This window comes from Nymphaea colorata, chromosome 14 (assembly GCF_008831285.2).
Source record: "Nymphaea colorata isolate Beijing-Zhang1983 chromosome 14, ASM883128v2, whole genome shotgun sequence".
Taxonomy (NCBI): domain Eukaryota; kingdom Viridiplantae; phylum Streptophyta; class Magnoliopsida; order Nymphaeales; family Nymphaeaceae; genus Nymphaea; species Nymphaea colorata.
The window spans coordinates 6,476,442-6,495,683 of record NC_045151.1 but is presented as its reverse complement, the minus strand read 5'-3'; the positions used below and the strand labels follow the sequence as shown (position 1 = coordinate 6,495,683).

The following is a 19,242-nucleotide window of genomic DNA, read 5'->3' as shown; positions in this document are numbered from 1 at the left end:
AATAATGTGAAAGCTGAAAAAAAACTAACAGGGTTTAGGCTCGGTCGATTTGATAGTCGAAATCGAAATCCAAACCTAGGCCCGGCCCGATGCTTGAAATTCGAGTTCGGTCAAGGATAAAATTTAAAAATATATATATATATATATAATATTTTTTAATAATAAATTCATATTATTAGTAAAATAAAAATAATATTAAACACTTATGAGACTGAATCGAGCCCCGTCAAACCTACTCGGATCGGCCCAATACATTATCGAATCGAGCCCTAACTTCGGCTCAATCCAGCCGAGTATTGGGTAACTCGCCTGATACCCACCTCTAATTAGAATTGCCTAGACATGATATGTTGGAGAACATAGACTTTGTAATAGTGTTCTAACAAAAGGGTAGGAAGATACTCTAGTAAAACAATGTGACTCTTAAGTGAGAGAAGTGAGTGGTCATAGTGATTAAAAAAGGTAATTTAAGATATTTTTAGTCTACTTGAACTCAACACAAGCTGAAGGCAAATTAAAAAGGAATCATATGGACAGGAACTAAAGCATAGTGATTAGTGTGGGTTTGCCGTTTTGGACATTTTCAAAACAAGGCCCTTTACTTGTTGAATTATAAGGACAGGAAGTAGCCTCCACGGATGGCTCTTTGTTTAATTATCTCTACTCCGGATAGATATGGCCACTTGGCAGATCCTTCTTCCCTCTCCATCCAAAGGTGGGGGTGCTGATGGCGGTGGCGGCGGTGGCGGCGGTTGCGGCGCGGACCGTCCTCTACCCTCTACGCCTCCCCGCAAGCACGTGTGCCCTCTTGTCGTCCGCACGTCTGGAACAACCGGCATCGAGCGGCGGTTGTCGTGGTAATAATTCTGGGACTGCAGTTTTCAGCCGTCGATCCGCCATTGTCTCCGTCACGACCACGTTCCTCTTAATAAGTGCTCCTTCCCTCGTAAGTGCCGCTCGGGCAGAGGAAACGGATGAAGCAGACGATGAAGAGGGTACCGCTATGCGGATTTTCGAGGTTCTTTCTCTCTCCCTCTCTCTCTCAAAACAAAAAGGATTTTTCTGGTTGGTTTTTCTTGCCAACTGCTTCCCTCTTGTGATTTCTACAATTGCCTGCGTTCTTGACGTTCCAATCACCTTGTTCGAGTGCCCAATATACGTGTTAAGCTTTCAGTGGGAGATTTTAAGAGCACAAAGTTTCCAATCAATGTTCTGTAGAACTCGGGAGGTTGCACATAATATATATGCCTGAAGGACTTATCGGATGGTATATAAACTTTCGCCACCAAAAGTGAACTCTGTCGTCCACCTTAAGTTGGTGCGAAGGCTTTTGCCCCCTTTCTACACTTGTTAATTTTATCAAGTCTGAGCAGAGTGTAGGTGTTGGAGACATTTGCTTTCACTTGAGAACCTTAGCTGTTTCGGGCACGAGTAGTGATGGTGGGAGGATGTTGCCCATGACCTATTCATTTGAGGTCAATAGACTGGACTCGTTATTATCGTTGTTATGCGACCAACGTGTCGGTTGAAGTAAGGTCAAGTAGCTTTAAAGAAGCACTGGAGCTAGTTTTCATGTCAAGGATTAAAGGAAACGTTCATATCCTTGAGTGTAGAGCGCTGTTAAGATGTGCAAGTAACTCCCTTACAGTGTGAAGGCTTCTTGCGAAATAAGGCTCTGCTTATGAGCCTTGCATTCACTCTGAAATATGATTTTCCTGTGTTGGTCAAGTGCGATTTCAATTTTATGGTGTTGCAAACCTCACAAGCTGTTCGGAAGCTCGTTTCAGTAGGCAGGCAGTTCTGGCCGTCCAGAAAAGAGCTTGATGGCCATGCCAATTTTCTTGTCGGAAAGGAGTCATGCCACATAAGCATTCTGTTGCCAGCGACTCTTGAAGTTTGATTGTGAGGATGGAATTGCATTATGCCAACTCGATCTGTAATGCAAGGTCTTGGCAACACAGGTGCTCCCAAACATTGGAGGGTATTGATGAAACGTATGCACTTTCTATTTCCTATGACAACCTATTTGTGAATGGTGCCACATGATATTGCTTGCTTGGATCATGATTACTAATTTCATATCTATTTGAGGTTTAAGTAGCAGCCCATTATATGCGTAGGACACAAGCTGAATAGTCTATGAGGCACCATATAAGTGACATTCTTAGCGAGAGCAGAAGACTAGCTTCTGTGATGTCCATAAAGTATTTGAATTGGGGCCTATAACCAGTTCAGGGTGGAAGAACTCACTGTTATATATTTGAATATCTTAATGCAGGTGGCTGTATTATGGTTAGGTTGTTTGCAGTTCAGTGCTAAGTTCCCTTAAGATGCACTTTTTAATTTCCAAGATACATGGGTTCCCTACCTTTGAAGAACCATGGGAGAATGTTATGTGGCCACAGTAAATATTAACTTGCAAGGGGTCCTTCAAGATTACAATTGCAGCCTTCCCAAAATAAACTATTCATCTATTAAACGATTCAGTCACTTGACTAGGAAAAACAGTACAATGGCAACTTTGCTTTTGTTTTATGCAATGAATTTCCCAGTCACATCCCTAACCCTGAGTTTTGATAATTGTAACTTGTCATAAATTTCCAGCTGTGAATGGTACTTTTCAATCCGTATTTATGTGTACTGGCTTGTGTTCCTATTCAATGAATTCATTTCCTGGCATGTAGGAGACATCATCTTGGGTAGTGGCGATCAAAGATGTAGAGATATTGCAGCCAGGGGATGCTGACAATCAAATAAAAGCGATAAGTGATGAGAATACCAGGATTGAAGGCACAGGTTCGGGGTTTGTCTGGGACAAGACAGGACATATAGTACAACTCTGTTCTCTGATATGGTTTCATGATAACATCTACCATATGTCTGTGTGGATGTGAGTGTGAAAACATATAATTATGTGTGGATATTACATTCCTATAATTCAAGTAAATATAACCAGGGTTGTGCATAATGATGCTTATGATACATTGCATGTGTTATGTAACATAACTTTTAGTAGAAAGCGATATGATAGATTAATGAGAGTTGTTTTGGTTGAAGACACTTGTGACATCTGTTCATCAGATATGGACCCATATCGTATGTATGGTGCAATTTTGCTAATAACGTCAGATGAGCCTAGGTGATAGGTAGGCATAGGGCCTAGGCCCACCTCAGCTGGACTAAGCACTTTAAGTGGTGGAAAAAAAGAAAAAGATATTAGCTAATACAAGCTAACACTTATTCGTATTATATATAGTCACACCTATAAACATGTATACAGTTATCTAGAATTACATAAAGATTGTTAAAGTAATACACGATAATTCAAATAAGCACATACATATTATTATGTATGTGCTTATTTGAATTATCTTGTATTACTTTAACAATCTTTATGTGATTGTAGATAACTGTATACATGCTTATAGGTGTGAACACATGCCACAAAAACAATAATATATATAATAGCCTACAATCTGTATATCCTCCGTATACTCAATAGATTCTGTATAATGTATATACTCAGAAATATATACTGCACACAGAAGTATAAATACATATCATGCAGAATGGAACACACACACACACACACACACACACACACATATACATACATACATACATACATACATACATACATATATACATGTATGTGTGTGTCCCTATGCTCATATATGTATGTATATATATGCATGTATATATATATATATATATATATATATATATATATATATATATATATATATATATATATATATATATATATATATATATACATGCATATATATATATATATATATGTATGTATATATATATATATATATGTATATATATATATATATGCATGTATATAATATACATACATATATATATATATATGCATGTATATATATATATATATATATATTAAATGCTTTGATTTCTCCCTCCCTCTCTCCCTCTCCCTTTTCTTCTTCTTCTTCTTCTTCCATTTTTTTTTTTGCCTCAGCATGTGAAGTCTCTAGAAAAAGGGGGAACACTTGAGAGGACGATGAAGACAATGAATGGTTTCTAGAAGAGAAATAGAGGATTTGGATTGAAAGGAATGAAAGACTAGGATTGCGCTTTACCACTAAAGAGTTGCTGCTGAGTAATGAAACCCAACGTTTGCAAAGACGGATCACTCCATACTTCAAGTCACTCGCTGCGAACAGCTGAGAAACTAGGAAGCTTGCACAAGTCAATTTTTGATTTGCAAAAGGCTGATGATCCTTATGAGGCTGGGCAATTTTTATTTATGAGGACTTGTTTACATATGACGACAAATGGCAAGTAATAATTCTTTACAATAATTGTACGATTATAAATTCGGGCACTAACTAAAGTGACAAATATATTCGCACTGACTAAAGTGTCTACTACTCAAGTATTCACTACTATATGTTTGCTCAATAATTGTATGAACATATCTTTACATAATATTCTCACTAATGCTACACAACAACTGACTCATATTACACAACAATTGACTCATCGAATATATTCATATTAAATATATTCTTCATTACAACATCTCACATGGCTTTTTCGGGCTTTGCCTTTACTCCCTTGTCTCGCTTGATTCTGCCTCGGGTTCCAGTACCTTTCAGGCCACAATATCGTGGTCTGAACAAAACCCTTTAGTTTGGATTTGACAACATTTGTATTTTCTGATATCCCTAGTGATTTGTTCAAGGGATGAACAGTTTTCTTCGTGCTCCCTTGTTTTCTGGATGTTTTTGCAGATTAAGTCTTCATCTTAGAAGATCATCACTTTTGGATGATCTATAAAATTGAACCTTTGGAATTTTCCGCACAGAGCTTCTTCTTATCTGGTTTGTGGAAGAAAAGTTAAAATTTATGAGAAACATGGTTAGCATACAATTGCCACCTGTAGATGATTAGGTCATCCAGAATTCTCTTTTCAATGACCCATGACAGTATCTCTGTTTTGAACAAGGTCCATCTCAAATTATTTACTATGCAGCTCATTGGATCAGTTGCTGTGTAGTAGAAGTGCAGATTTAGATACTTCCCTTCTTCTGCATCTACATATTCTGGATAGAGATCCCTAAGTTTTTGGCATGCTTTCCTTCTTTTCTTAGGTGTGTCAACTTGCCAATCTTCCCATTGTCGACTACTTAAATGCATCGTTTTCATTTGGCTTTTGCATTCTCTAGTGAGTGCGTCTGACAAGGAGCTATGTGCACCTTTCACTAATTGAACAGTGAAATTGTATTGTGATAACAGGAACTGCCACCATGCGAACCTTTGTAGCTTTGGACTGCTTGTTATTTTTTTTTTTTTTACCAATATGAAAAGATTTTGAGAGTCTATTTGCAGAATAAACTGTTCTCCTATCAGATAGATGAAACTTTTCTAGTCCGCTGATTGCTGCGAGAATCTCCTTTTTTGCTGGCCAGTAGGTTACTTCATTCTTCTTGAATTGTCTGCTTGGATAAAAGCATACTTTCTCTTTTCCTTCTGCTTTTTATCAGGACAGCTGCCCATGTATCACTGGAAACATCTGTTGATAACACCAATGGGCCTGAAAAGCAGGTTCACAGATTCACGGTCTGGTGGGCGCTGACATTCTTCTTTCGGTTTTGTCATAGCCTTTGTGGCTTCTTTACGCCATTGATATGGTTCCTTGTTCATCACCTTCCTGATGTTTTGGGTTTTTTTTTATAATTTTTGGATTAACTTCCAACATAATTTAACACCCAAGAAATCTCTCACATTTATTTTTATCTTCTAATTCATTTGGAAATTGTTTGGTCTTCTTGGGGGCATGTTCCTGCATCATAATTTTCCCTTCTTTCAATTTTACACCCAAAAACTCAATTTTCCTTTTTGCTATCTTTAATTTCTCTTCTGACTTTGATCATACAATACCATGTCAGGCGCATATCTCTGCAAAATTTTTTAAGTATTGTAGATGTTTTTTTGACTGCCTGCGAAACTATCAAGAAATCTTTTATATAATCTACAACAAAGTCATGACCTTTGAAAATTTTATTCATCCTTCTTTTTTACTGAGATGGAGCATTTTTTAATCCAAATGGCATTACAAGCCATTCATATAAACTTAGCGGAATTTGGAATGTTGTTTTATGTACATCTTGATCCACTAATTTTATTTGATGGTACCCACTTTTGCAGTCAAACTTTGAAAAAAATCTTTCCTAGGACTGTCCTTTGGATCGACACTTCTTTGTTTGGCAATGGCCACTTGATATTCACTCACACTGTGAAGTAGGATATAGTTTATGACCATTCGGGCTTTCCCTCCTTTTACTTCATCATGATTTGTAATAATGAAACTAGCACTAGCATAATGTGACTCAGACTTTCCGATCAATCATTTCTCCTCTAATTCTCTAAATTGAGAAATGATTTCTTTTCTGTCGATCTCTAAGCCTACTATTGGTCTGCTTTGTGCATGCATGTTATGTTATAGAAGGTACACGGGCTGTTGGAGAGGCTCGATCCCAAAAATTGTAAGGGATGCTCTACACAGCATGATTTTAACAATTCTATTACTTGAGTGAATTATGGTAGACAGTCAATTCTCTGTCCAAGTTTATTGCCTTTATTTCATGATTTGGAGTTGAGTCATCTCTTTTACTTCTTGTTGTTTCCCTTTATTCTGCATTCTTCTAAAGGGAGCTAACAACTGGGGCAGTAGCTATTGTTCTTTTCCTATTTGGAATACTATGCAGTCTCTATAGATAGTGTATCATGCAATTTCATCTAGGTTCACCAATCCAAGCCCAATGCCATGACCGGCATCAACAATTTGTACGAAGTTCGCACTAATTGTTTTCTCTCCTATTTTTACTGGCACATTCAATGCATAGTTCTGCAGTCTCCTTTCACCATTCATAGTCAACTTTGGTGCCTTCTAGATAATAAACTCAATTGCTTATTATTTCTTTTTTGCAAAAAATCATGTTCACACCAGTGTCTGTGAAGGTTTGTCTTTTCCTCCATTTTCCTCTTTTATCCACAACAATTTGTACTAGGATAATCACAAAAATATTATATAAAGACATTTTTTGATTTGCTTTATCTCTGAATCTCTCCGATTATTTTTTGGTGTGAAATTGTAAAAAGTAATAGGAGCAATACCTTTCTCCTGTATTGCTCTTCCAATTTTTTCTGATGGTGCCTGTTTCTCCTATTGCTTCAGAGCTATTGCAATTTCATTGTCTGAATATATGATTTCTTTCTCTGAATCTGACTCTTCTAAATATGTTGCCTTCTCTTGGTTGCTGTTGCTATGAATAATCGCATAAGGCTTAAACGAACTGGAAGAGGCAAAGCTATTACAGAATTCACTTTCACATTCTGATTCATCGGATTCAATTGTTGCGTCTTCTTCTTTGTTTTGTGAGATCATATAGATTCTTCCGTCTGCTCCTGAGGACGACTGTGGAATGCTAAGAACGCTCTGTGTTTCTTCTTCTTCTTCTTCTTCTTCTTCTTCTTCTTCTTCTTAACCTCCACGAGAAACGCGTTACCTTCTAAAAAGCAATCCTCAAATTCTTCCTCATTCTCAATAAGATCCTGGTCTTGTTAAATGTGTGGGACCTCACAAAGCATTTTTATTTGTCTATGTGCTTTACTAGGGCACTTATTGGCAGTGTCCTTTCTTCTTGCAATTGAAACACCTATTGTCTTTCTTTTTGTCATTGCTTCTTCTTTTCTAGAAAAACCTATAGGATTGGAATTTTCTTTTGGATTTGGTTTTTTGGGACTTTGTTCGGCATTTTCTTAGCAGATTGTATTCTTCTGCTCCTTCAATCGTGTTACAGATTCCTTTTCCAACTTTGGACAATTCATTATTTGCTCTAGTTCTGTAACACAAGTTCTTGGCCATTATGTCTAAATGGAATAAGACTCTTTGACACAAGATTTTTGGTAAAACTGCAACTGTGATGACACAAATGTTTACGCCACAAGTTTGGCTTATTACATTGATACAAACTAAGAACGTTTGACTGACTGGAATAACTTTGAACAAACTGCTGAAGAGAAGAAGAACTGGAAGAATAAGCCAAGAGCTTCGAGGAGGAAGCTGGAAAGAAATTTGGTCTCTCTTGAAGAGATACATGTTTCCTTGTTGCTCCCTTTTAGTGAATATCTTCTTTATTTGAAGATCCGTGACATACACCAAAATAAGAATAAATCCAATGGAAGAATTTATATCATCAACAAATTTGGCAACAAAAACGTTGTCATTTATAATATTAGGGGCAAACAAGACATTAGATAAAGCCAAAGAGGAATGGGACATGTGGATTCGTGGATCACCAAGTGTGTAATGGCATGCTGTGAGCGATCTGCTGTGGCTATATTTCCTTTCCCGAAACAAGGAGACAAGTTCAATACCTTACTCACATTTTTTTCCTTTATTTTGAGAATTTACCAATGATCTGCTTTAACGTGTCTCCTTTTGTTGCATTAAAAACAAGTCGCTACCCTCTTTTGACTACTTGTGTGAGGTCCACCTAGAATACTCAGAGTTGGTATTATGCCACATTTTCCTTGTCCAAATCAACCACATCCTTTGCCTCCATGATAATTACCATTTCCTTGCCTAGCCATAATGCCATTTGCTTCATCCTTATTTCATATTGAAGAAGCTTCACTTGTAGGTCATCAAAACTTGGAAGCATTGGAAGGAAAGCAAGGGCTGTAGTATAAACATGATACAGTTGAGTTCGAGGCCATTTAATTTTTGTTGCACGTTATTCTTATGTGGTACCACACTTGCAGCCATAATAAGCTGATCTGTAATGCCCTCCATTTGGCCCAGATACTTCAAAACACTCTTTGATTCCTTCTTGAGATTTTGTAACTTTCTTTTCAAGCAAAGGACCCAAGCCTCTGATATCTGGGAGTAAGTTTGTGGGAGTTTATCCCACAATTGTTTAGCAGTGCAGTCATCAGAAATTGAGGCCTAAACTTCTTGTGAGAGCGTTGAAGTGATCTACATGACCAGTGATTGGCCACACTTCACCCAAGTTGCAAACTCAGGATTTCAAATGCCCTGATGATGGCTGCTCCTTTGTCTTCCTTTGTTTCCTACAAAACAAGCTGTGATGGGACCCTTTTGAAGAGTGAACCCTCTCTCAATTTCTTACCTTAAACACCCCTTCTCTCCCTTTCTTGATGCCATCAACACCACCGCTTTGGCTCTCTCTCTCTCTCTCACCCCTTGCAATTTGTCTCCCAAATGGGTGAAACTACTCTTGATAGATATTGCCATAGAGAAGAGGGACCTAGCCGATGCCGTCCCCCCTTTCCATCCTGGGCACCACCCTCTTCACTCTCTCTCTCTCTCTCTCTCTCTCTCTCTCTCTTCCTCCCCCCCTCCCTCTGACCCAACCTCCTTGCCCTTTTGCCTGAAGGTCTGCCACCAGCTCCCAAATGATGTCTTCCTTTCCCTTTTATCATTCCCTTGCTTCATCTAGTTCTCGGCTTCCTCCTACTACTTCAGGCCAATCTAACTCTTCCAAATCTCAGTCGACTGTTAATGCATAAGTAGGAAAGGGAAACACATATGCTAGACCGAAAACACAAATACTAGATGGAAACACAAATATACACAAGGAAAAATGTGTGGAGGATTGAGGTTTGTGGGTTTTGTAAATTTTAAAGCAAAAATTTAATGTTTTGGTTGAGTTTGACCTAGACCTGATCCAAGCTGTACCTAATATGCACAATGTGCTTGTGTCAGCTTGCCCACAACTGACACAAGTACTTGGGCTGCTTTCATGTATCCTTGTGAGTAATATGATAGAAAAGCAAGAAATCGTTTTATTCCCTTCATCACTAGACTTATCAAAGTGAGGTCGTCTATATGGCCTTTTGTGAGTTTTGGGAATGATAAGTAGTAATAGCACTCTCATTTTTCCCCCTTTCAGCCTATTTTTTTTCCATTTGAAGTTCAGTAATGGCTTCACTTATAGAAGAAATTTTCGATCTATGAAACAGCCTAAAAAGTAAAAAAGAAACCTGTGCGCAATATATATGTTCAAATTATATATTTAAACAGTGATAAACAGACAGTGGCATGTATCATAGCAACTTATATATATATACACACACACACGACTGAGACAAAATCTGACTGGGGATCGATCTCATGTTTGAGAAATAGGGTTTCACTTGTGTGTGTCAGATGTTTAAAATCTTTTATTTTTACTGTAGATTTGTATTATTTAAGGAGATATGACTTCAAGTGGCTCCACAGGGGAATAGGTACATCCTTGTGCAAATTGACCATCAATTGATAATAACTTGTAGTCTTTGTGAGAACCTGCTGTTATATCTGAAGAAGAAGACATAGAATATATCAACCTTGAAAGAACAAAAAAGGTGATGATGAGTAACGCATATATGTGAGGACATTGTAGAGTTTAAAGTTGAAAGGAAGAAAAAGATGAAGAAGATGATAATATGATGATCAATGATAATTTGACTTTCACATTTTGTACTGAATAAGTTTATTTGTTGATGTTTATAACTTTAAGTTGAATTGATGCATCGTGAATGTGAAACTAATATTTGTTACTTTGTCATGTATAGGAACTGCATGCTTTTTCTTGGTAACTTTGTTCATAGTAACATCATTTTTGTTGATTTTCCTAATCTTTTCTGATTTTATTGGTTTTTTTAAATATTTTTTTCGGCTTAAAAACTAACTTATCAACTGATATATGTCATGTTTTACTCTTTACAATGTTGGATATAGCTGTTAATCATGGTTCATTAGTTGCTATTATTCTTCTGTATCTCAGTTCTTTGACTATGAAATTCCTTTCTAGTAACTTGCATTTAGATGCAAATGACTTTATTGTTGACCTACATTAAACTAGTAATCCGGAGACATTTTTGATAATGAAGATGAACCTTTATATGATGGCTCCTATATAACAATGCTGTAGTACAGAACATTCTAGTCAGTGGTCTCACTTTTCATGTCCATATGTTCCATCAAATCTCTCTTTCTCTCTCTGGGTGCATATAAATGCTGGATGCTATTTCTGCTTATCTTTCTCCAAACAATGGCCAATGGACTTCAGTAACACTCCCTGTGCACCCTTTCAGGTGACAAATTACCATGTGGTAGCTAAATTGGCTACAGATATGACAGGCCGTAAAAAATGTAAGGTCTGTTTTATCTTGGTTATCCTAAGTAACTACAAGTTGCACAATGTGAATTGTGAAGTTTGGCCTAGTTGTGTTTCTCATCAATAAAGATACGTGTTTGCTGTCTCAGATTTCACTGTTGGATGCTGATAATAACACAGTTATCAAGGAAGGGAGACTTGTAGGTTTTGATGCTGCTTATGATTTAGCTGTTTTGAAGGTACTTAGTCTCTCTGCTTCTGCAACTTGGGCGTCTGTTGAATATAAAATTATCTAGATTCAACTGAAAAAAGTTCACTTATGACCTTGCAGGTTGATATTGAAGGTGGCAAGCTGAAACCAGCACTTCTTGGTACCTCGCAGGATCTGCTTGTTGGCCAAAGCTGTTTTGCTATTGGGAACCCTTATGGCTATGAGCATACTCTTACTGCCGGGGTACTTTCTGTATGGTTTGCTTTGCAACATTGGAGACATGATCTTTAATCCAACTTAAATGTTTTTCTGCCTTCCTGCATTCCTTTGTTGAAAGTGGTGTCTTCTGCGTGGAGTGAAAGAAAAGGGTCTCTTCTTTCCAGTTGGTTATGCTAAATCAAGTCCTTCGATAGCTTGCTAAAGGCATGCTTTCCAACTAAGCCCCCCATAAGTTGAATCGTTTTATGATAAATATGGGGTGCTTTTCTTGGATTACTTTATTATTATGTTCTCTGATTTTTTATTCTTTCTGCATTTTATGCTGTAATTTTATTCAAGGGGAATTTAGAGGCTTTTCCGTGGAGAAGCATAGGGGGTTGTCACAGGTTATGTTTCACATGCTGGCAACCTTTTTATCAAGCTTTCAGTTTGCCTTCTAGTATTTTTCTGCATGAATAATGGTGCTAGGTCCTTTGGAATATGGGCCATTTAAGGTGGTATCTGCACACGTCACCTCAACAGATTCAACACCAGTTGCTGATGCTGCTATGACTCACCTGGTCAACCACATGCATCCTCATCGGACCTGACCGTAACCTGGGTTTGAAGTTGCTAAATGAGTCTCAAATTCATAGATTCATTAGTTTTCTTTTCTTTTCTCATAGAAAATTTACTTCTACTCTGCCATTTACAATTTTTATATTTTCTTTAGCTTTTTTTATATTAAAAGATATGTATGTCTGTGTGTGTACTATATAATATATATATATATGCATGGAGAAACTCATATTATATTAATGAGGAGAAAAGAGTCAATTGCCGGTGGCCTGTATTTCATCAATTTTGTAATAGGGGGTTCTTATTGCAATTTCCAATGATTTAACAACTTAACAATTATGCGACTTGTTGATTCACACGTACTCATACAAATTTATGAGGTTAGATACTTAGGATTGTTTTTCTAAGGCATGTATTTTAGATAGTGAGACAAGATTCTATGACTTTTGTTGACGATGAGGCAGTTTTTTGAATATTAAAGAACCTGACAGTTGTTTAATTATTTTTTAATATCTTTCTGGTTCACAATATAATTATGCTTTGTGCCCTAATTCTCCCTTAAGTAAGAGTTAGGGTAAGTAATCAATAGATTTCGAGTTTTATTCTCTCTCCAACGTGAACATGGTATCAGAGCCTGTGGCGTGATCCCTGCAGGCTGCCGGCGACCATCAGACTTCCGGTGACCTCCTCTTCTCCTTCCTCTCCTCCTTTCTTCATCTGTTTGTTCTGGCTTGCTACCATCAGCAAGGAGCGTGTGTGAAGGAGTCTGTTCACGCTCAGGAATATGCGTGAATAGACTCCAGTCATGGATACCAACAGGAAAAAGTGGCACAGCTATGTTTGTGTCATCTAAAATCTTATGGATTGACATCATTATATGATCAAAGCACCTAATGGAGGACTGCTGGGTGAAGTACATCTTGTGGATATGATCATCATAAGTTATATGGTAACAATTTTGTAATATTGAGACTTTTGGTGATGTTCTTCTGCCTGCACGTTAATATACAGAAGCTACAATTTGTTGATGAATTTTACTAGCTATATGTGTTCAGCCTGCACGTTTATATTATTCCTGGTTCAGCAGTCTACGTAAAGTGTGCAGATATTTTGTTTTAATCTACACTATGGAGCATAGGGATACTACAGCTGATACGCAAGGAGAACATAAAATATCAAGAAAACTTCTTTCATTTGGGTCTATTGTGAAGCTAAACGGCTCAAACTATGAAATCCGGTCCCGTGTATTTATGATGTCTGTTAAGGGACAAAAAAGAAACATGTTATTGAGGAGGAGCAAGTCAGGAAAATATTCTGCATGGGAAGAAGATAACAATATTGTTTTGTCATAGATTATGAATAGCGTGCAGACACACATCACTCCTATTGCATATTATACCTCTGCCAAACATACATGGGAATTTTTGAAGCAAACTTACTCTTATGATAAGAATATGAGCAAAATTTTGCAAGTTGAAGAACTTATTAAACTCCAACAGGGTGACTCAGATCTGGCCTAGTATTTTGCTTCAATAAAATCAGCCTATGAAAGACTCAAAGCACTACATCCCCCTTGTTAATCATGCTACAAAACTCACTTGGAGCAGCGCATGGTGGTGAAATTTTTATCTGGGTTCTCTCCTGATTTTGCAGTTGCCAAAGCCCAAATGTTGGTTGGGGCTAAAATTCCAGACCTTGTTGAGGCCTATAACAGGCTAAGTCGTCTGGTTGTGACTCTCTCTCCATCCTCAACAGATGCACCCTCTTCAACATTAGCTATCTCAGGAGGCTGTGGGCAGGCCTTCAGTAGAGGGAGAGGTGGTCGTGGTAGATTCCAATGCACTTTCTGTGGAAGACTTGGACATTTAGAAGATAGATGCTAGAATAAACATGGTTGCCCAATCGCCATGCCGAATCGAGGCTCTGAAGCATCACAGCTCAAGGGTTTTGCTCATATCTCAAAGACTTCACTTGTTGAAGATAACAGTACAGAATCAACTACTGAAAATGTCACAATTAGTATCAGTAAATCTGAGTATGAACAGTTTCTGGCTCAGAAAGCCTCCTATTCTGCATTGACTTCTACAGTTGTGGGTGATTCCACCTTTTCCACCACCATGCAGACCCAAGATCCAAGTATTTCATAGATTATTGATTCTAGAGCCTCCAAGCATTTTTGCAATCAACCAAACTTATTCACTATACTTCACCATTTTTCTCAGCCTAGACAGGTGAAGCTTGCAGATGGGAGATTCTCTCCTATTATCGGTTGGGTCAGTGTGAAAATTTTTTATGGTTCAACTATGAATAACGTGTTGTTTGCTCCTGACTTTCCCACTAACCTTCTCTCAGTTAAAAAGTTGACTCATGATTTGAACTGTAGTCATTTTTTTATCCTGGTTTGTGTTGGTTTCAAGACTTGCAGACTAGGAGGATGATTGGTGGAGGCCATGAACGAGGGAGAGTCTATTTTCTGTCCGAGCCCATGGGTACAGCTGCTACCTCAGTCCCGTCCAAACCTACCAATCTTTAGTGGCATCACAGACTTGGTTATCCATCGGTGTCGAAACTTTGTTGTTTGTTTCCTCAACTTTTTATGTCTGAGCCACGCCAGTGCGAAGCTTGTTAACTTGGGAAGCACAATAGGAGTAGTTTTCCATCGATTCTAAGTCCTTCAAGTCATAGTATGTTTGATTTACTTCATGTCAATGTGTAGGGGCCTAGTTGTACTGCTAGCAGGTCTAAATTTTGGTATTACCTTGTCGTAGTTGATGATTTCTCTCGTATTAGTTCGGTTTTCCTGTTGAAAGAACGTTCTGCAGCTATATGTATCCTTCGAAATCTTATTATTGAAATAAAGACTCAATTTGGAGTTTTTGTAAGTCTATTCGCATTGATAATGCTCTGGAATTCAAATCATCCAATCTATTACAATTTTACTCAAAACATGGAATTGTTCCTCAATTCACCTATCCACATACCTCGCAATAGAACGGTGTTGCAGAGAGAAAACACCGACATTTGTTAGAAGTTGCTCGTACTCTTATGATACAGAGCCATCTGCCATCTTATTTTTGGGAGGATGTGATCCTAACTGCGTGTTATCTTATTAATCGCCTACCATCCTCATCTATACTTAACAAAATTCCAAGTCAAATGCTTTACCCTAATTGTCCATTGTTTCAAACTCTACCTCGTGTATTTGGCTGCACGTGCTTTGTTCATATCCTTGGCCCAAAGCAAGATGAACTTGCTGACCAAGCCCAAAAATGTGTCTTCATTGGTTATCCCAAGAACCAACGAGGATACAAGTGTTTTGACCCTATCACTCAAAAAGAGTATGTCAGTGCGAACGTCACATTCTTTGAGTCTCCGTCCATATTCCCCACGCCCATCTGCCTCCTGCTCTGAGAGGCTCCCTCAGTGTGCTTTGCCAATCCCACTTTTCTCGCTTATGTCCCTTCCAAATCCGCCATCACCAGCCCGGAATCGTTTTTTGGATCCTCCTTTGGCTATGTCACTTAGGTGCGGGGTGCGGGTACCGGTGCGGCACATCTCAAAAAATTTAGGCGCGGTGGTGCGGCGATGGTATTTATTATTATTATTATTAATTTATTATTAATATATTATATCATATCCAAACAAATATCTGATAAGATAATTAATTATTATGTGAACTTAGATATCTGGCTTCAATGAGTAATATCTGATCCATTCCGAAGTTTATATTTGACTTTGTCAAGTAATATTAGAACTGATCCGGAGTTTATGTATCGGCCAATTAATATCCGATATTGATTCGTCCAAATTGAAGTTGAATCCTACCATAGTGTCGGGTTTCTTTTAAGGTGTTGTTAACAAAAGATGCATATAAAAGTTCACAGAAAGGGTATGCCGTCACGACCCGACGCGGCTTCCCCTTCCTCCTCTTCCTCTCTGTCTCCCTCTTCGTTGCCCTCTCATTCTGCAGGTGAGCATCCGATGCAGAGAAGAAGAAGGTGGAGGAAGGAGCAGCGGCGGCGGCGGTGATTAGGGTAAATAGGTTTTTCTCTCTCCCATCTTTTCCCCCTTTCCTTCTCACCCTATCTCGCTCGAGCGCTCTTTGTCTACACTCTCTTCCTCCCGCGCTCCTCACTCACCCTCTCTTCGCCTCGCCTTCAGTCTCCCTCACTCTTGCTCTCCCTATTCCTCCAAATCGTGTCGTCCCTCTCCCTCTGTCCCGAGCTCTCATGTCGTCCCTCTCCCTCTGTCCTGAGCTCTTTGTCTGTCTCCCCTCTCTGTCTACACTCTCACTCCCACAAGCTCTCACGCCCTCTCTCCTGCACTGTCTCCCTCCTTCGCAACTTTTCCGCACTCTCTCTCTCTCCCTACCGCCCTCTCTCCCTACCTCCCTTACATGGTGCGGTTTGGGTGCGAATGTGAGTCGTACCGGCACCCACGTCGCGTCGACGCGGGTGCAGGTCCGAAAACGGCGCACCCTGGTGACATAGTCCTTTGGTCGACTCTCGTCGACAGGGTCTCTCACATGGCTCTCCTCCATCATCCTCTCCTGATGTAAGTGTGCCCAATTCCTCACCTCCAGTTATCTCTGACTCGCAGGATGTCCCTATTGCCTTGCAGAAGGGGAAACGTCAATGCACCATCCACCCCAGTTCACCGTTTGTTACCTCTGACTATGTTAGTGACAAGGTGTGCCAATTCATTCATGCTCTATCTGTTCATACTATCCCGACAAGTCATCAGCAAGCATTAATAGGCCCTCCAAGGTGCCAGGCTATGTAAGAGGAGCTACATGCTCTACACCAACACCACACATGGGACCTTATTTTTCCTCCTTCAGGATGTGACATTGTTGGCTCCAAATGGGTATTTACTGTCAAATACCATGTAGATGGGACCTTTGAATGATATAAATCTCGGCTGGTTGCAAAAGGATATATTCAGACCCATGGCATTGATTTCTTTGACACCTTCTCACTGGTTGCCCTTTTAGGCACCATTCGCCTCTTGGTTTCTCTTGCAATTCACTATGACTGGCAGATGCAACAATTGGATGTAAAAAATGCATTCTTGTATGGCGATCTCGAGGAGATGGTTTATATGCAACAACCACCTGGCTTCGAGGTTCAGGACAAGTGTAGGAAGGTGTGCAAATTGAGGAATATCATATGGACTGAAACAAAGTCCCCATGCATGGTTTCATAAACTATCTGATATTGTCTCACAGAGTGAGGTATAACCAACTTAAAAGGCTGTGTAGATGACTTTTCGTGTTTGGTCTTGTTGATAGGATGCTAAAGAAGAAAATGTATAGAATGTTGCAAAAGTGTTGGAAGACTTCACTCATTCAGGCGTACTGTGCTCAATGTTGGCAAGGATGAGTGGTTGATGGAATCCCTTGAGCTTGTACGGAGAAAGGATGGATTTAGAATGTTCTCCTTTGAAACCCTGACATCGAGTTGCAGTACTTGCCAGCTAAACAGAGACATTGACAGATTGATTTAAAAGTCTAACTAGAAACAGGGGCAATAGGTGGAGACAAGTGAGCAAAGGGTGAGGACTGAAAGAACAAGGAACCCTTTGCTTATCTGATTTTTATATTCTTGTATGTTTTGCAAGTTTCAGATTCTTGCAGTTTATTCCAAAGGAGCGTTATTTAATACATCATGTTTATAGATAATTTGTAGTTTTGTACTCTGATGTGTTAGGCATTTAGCCTTTATCTGATCATAAATTGTTCAGACAGACTATGCTTTTTACCTTCCGGATTTTCTTTTTCTTTAGGTTGTGAGTGGGTTGGGCAGAGAAATACCTTCACCAAGTGGACAACCCATTCTAGGAGCAATACAAACAGATGCAGCGATTAATCCTGGTAGTGCACTTTTAATTGTAGTTCCATTGGAGTCCTGTTCCTCTGTATCATTGGTTTAACTGACTCTCTCTGGGAGATTGCTCATTTTTTGTTTCCTTGCCGTCTTGAAAATATGGTAGCATCATTTGTGAGACAGAAACATGAAAAACTTTTGCAGGAAATTCTGGTGGGCCGTTACTTGATTCGCATGGACATGTCATTGGAGTCAATACTGCCACTTTCACGCGCAAAGGTAATGATTAGTTCCTTAGAGAACAAATTGACACCTGCCAGTCATCAGTTATGGTTAAATATAAAGCAGATTTGCCAGTTTCTGTCACATTTAAATTGTTTATGCATTTCCATCCGTTGTACTGAGTATACCTTGACTGCTCTGAATTACAAGTAAATGGAAAAAATTGACAGAACAGTCTGGCCTCTGCCCTACAGCATATAACAGAATTGAACGAAGTAGTAAGTGATAGAATCGAGCAGGTTTACACTCGATTGTCGCATGGACCTGAAACTTGATTATGCATATGGAAATTCAAAACTGACGACTTTAATTTCTTGTAAAGCAATTACTATCTGCTGACCACATTGCTGCCGTAATTAATTGCTCAATGAACAGGGACAGGGCTGTCTTCTGGTGTCAACTTTGCAGTTCCAATAGACACTGTGAGGAGGATTGTTCCTGATCTCATTGCTTATGGTTCTACAGATGGGAACAGATTCTAGTTCCTGTTCACATTAGTGTCGTTTTTCTTGGCTTCTTGAGATGTAAAGCATGATGACAATGAAATCAATTGTATGTCTCTTTTGTTTTATGTCTCTTTTGTTTTGTATCTTTAAATCTTACACTCTTGGATCATAGCTTGCAACCCAACATGATATTCTAAGCATCACCGCAGCAATTGCATGGTCCAAACTTTTGGGCTGCTGGTTTCGTGAGATTTACTCCTTCATAAATTGGTGACTAGATACTGGTCAGCCCATCTTAAGAAATGTATTGAACCTTCATTCTTCTAAAATTCTCCACGGTTCGATATTTATGTTGCTTCGTATTGGACGTTGATTATTTCAAGAGAATCATGTACTTACTTTGTCGAGTACTATTTTCCATTGGAAGGAAGAAATGCCAACACTCAAAATTTGTCAAGTTTCGTAGTATGACGAAGTTTTTCTTGTAGTTACTTATTACTTGTTAGCCTGCGACTAAAAGGGGAGATCAACTCACGCACTCT

At 38.8% G+C, this 19,242-nt stretch overlaps 1 protein-coding gene across 3 annotated transcripts; it reads left to right on the top strand.

Moving 5' to 3' along the window:
• Positions 1-669: 669 nt before the first annotated feature.
• LOC116267572 (protease Do-like 5, chloroplastic) lies at positions 670-18,825 on the top strand. Of its 3 annotated transcripts, none has more exons than XM_031649377.2 (8): positions 671-1,018; positions 2,685-2,831; positions 11,137-11,199; positions 11,309-11,398; positions 11,491-11,613; positions 17,932-18,019; positions 18,177-18,251; positions 18,630-18,825. In XM_031649377.2, the coding sequence occupies exons 1-8, from the start codon at positions 728-730 to the stop codon at positions 18,734-18,736; spliced, it is 984 nt and encodes a 327-aa protein (XP_031505237.1). In that variant the 5' UTR covers positions 671-727; the 3' UTR covers positions 18,737-18,825. The 3 variants fall into 3 exon arrangements, with proteins under 3 accessions (XP_031505238.1, XP_031505237.1, XP_031505236.1); XM_031649376.2 differs by having other exon boundaries at positions 11,491-11,622; XM_031649378.2 differs by lacking the exon at positions 2,685-2,831 and having other exon boundaries at positions 670-1,018; positions 11,491-11,622.
• The last annotated feature ends 417 nt before the right edge of the window (positions 18,826-19,242 follow it).

Bases quoted from the DNA above. Each gene is read 5' to 3' on its own strand.
- LOC116267572 (XM_031649376.2), top strand. From the start codon at position 728: ATGGCGGTGGCGGCGGTGGCGGCGGTTGCGGCGCGGACCGTCCTCTAC. The intron at 11,623-17,931 runs GTATGGTTTGCT...CTTTTTCTTTAG, and splicing joins TTACTGCCGGGGTACTTTCT to GTTGTGAGTGGGTTGGGCAG. The intron at 18,020-18,176 runs GTAGTGCACTTT...AAACTTTTGCAG, and splicing joins AGATGCAGCGATTAATCCTG to GAAATTCTGGTGGGCCGTTA.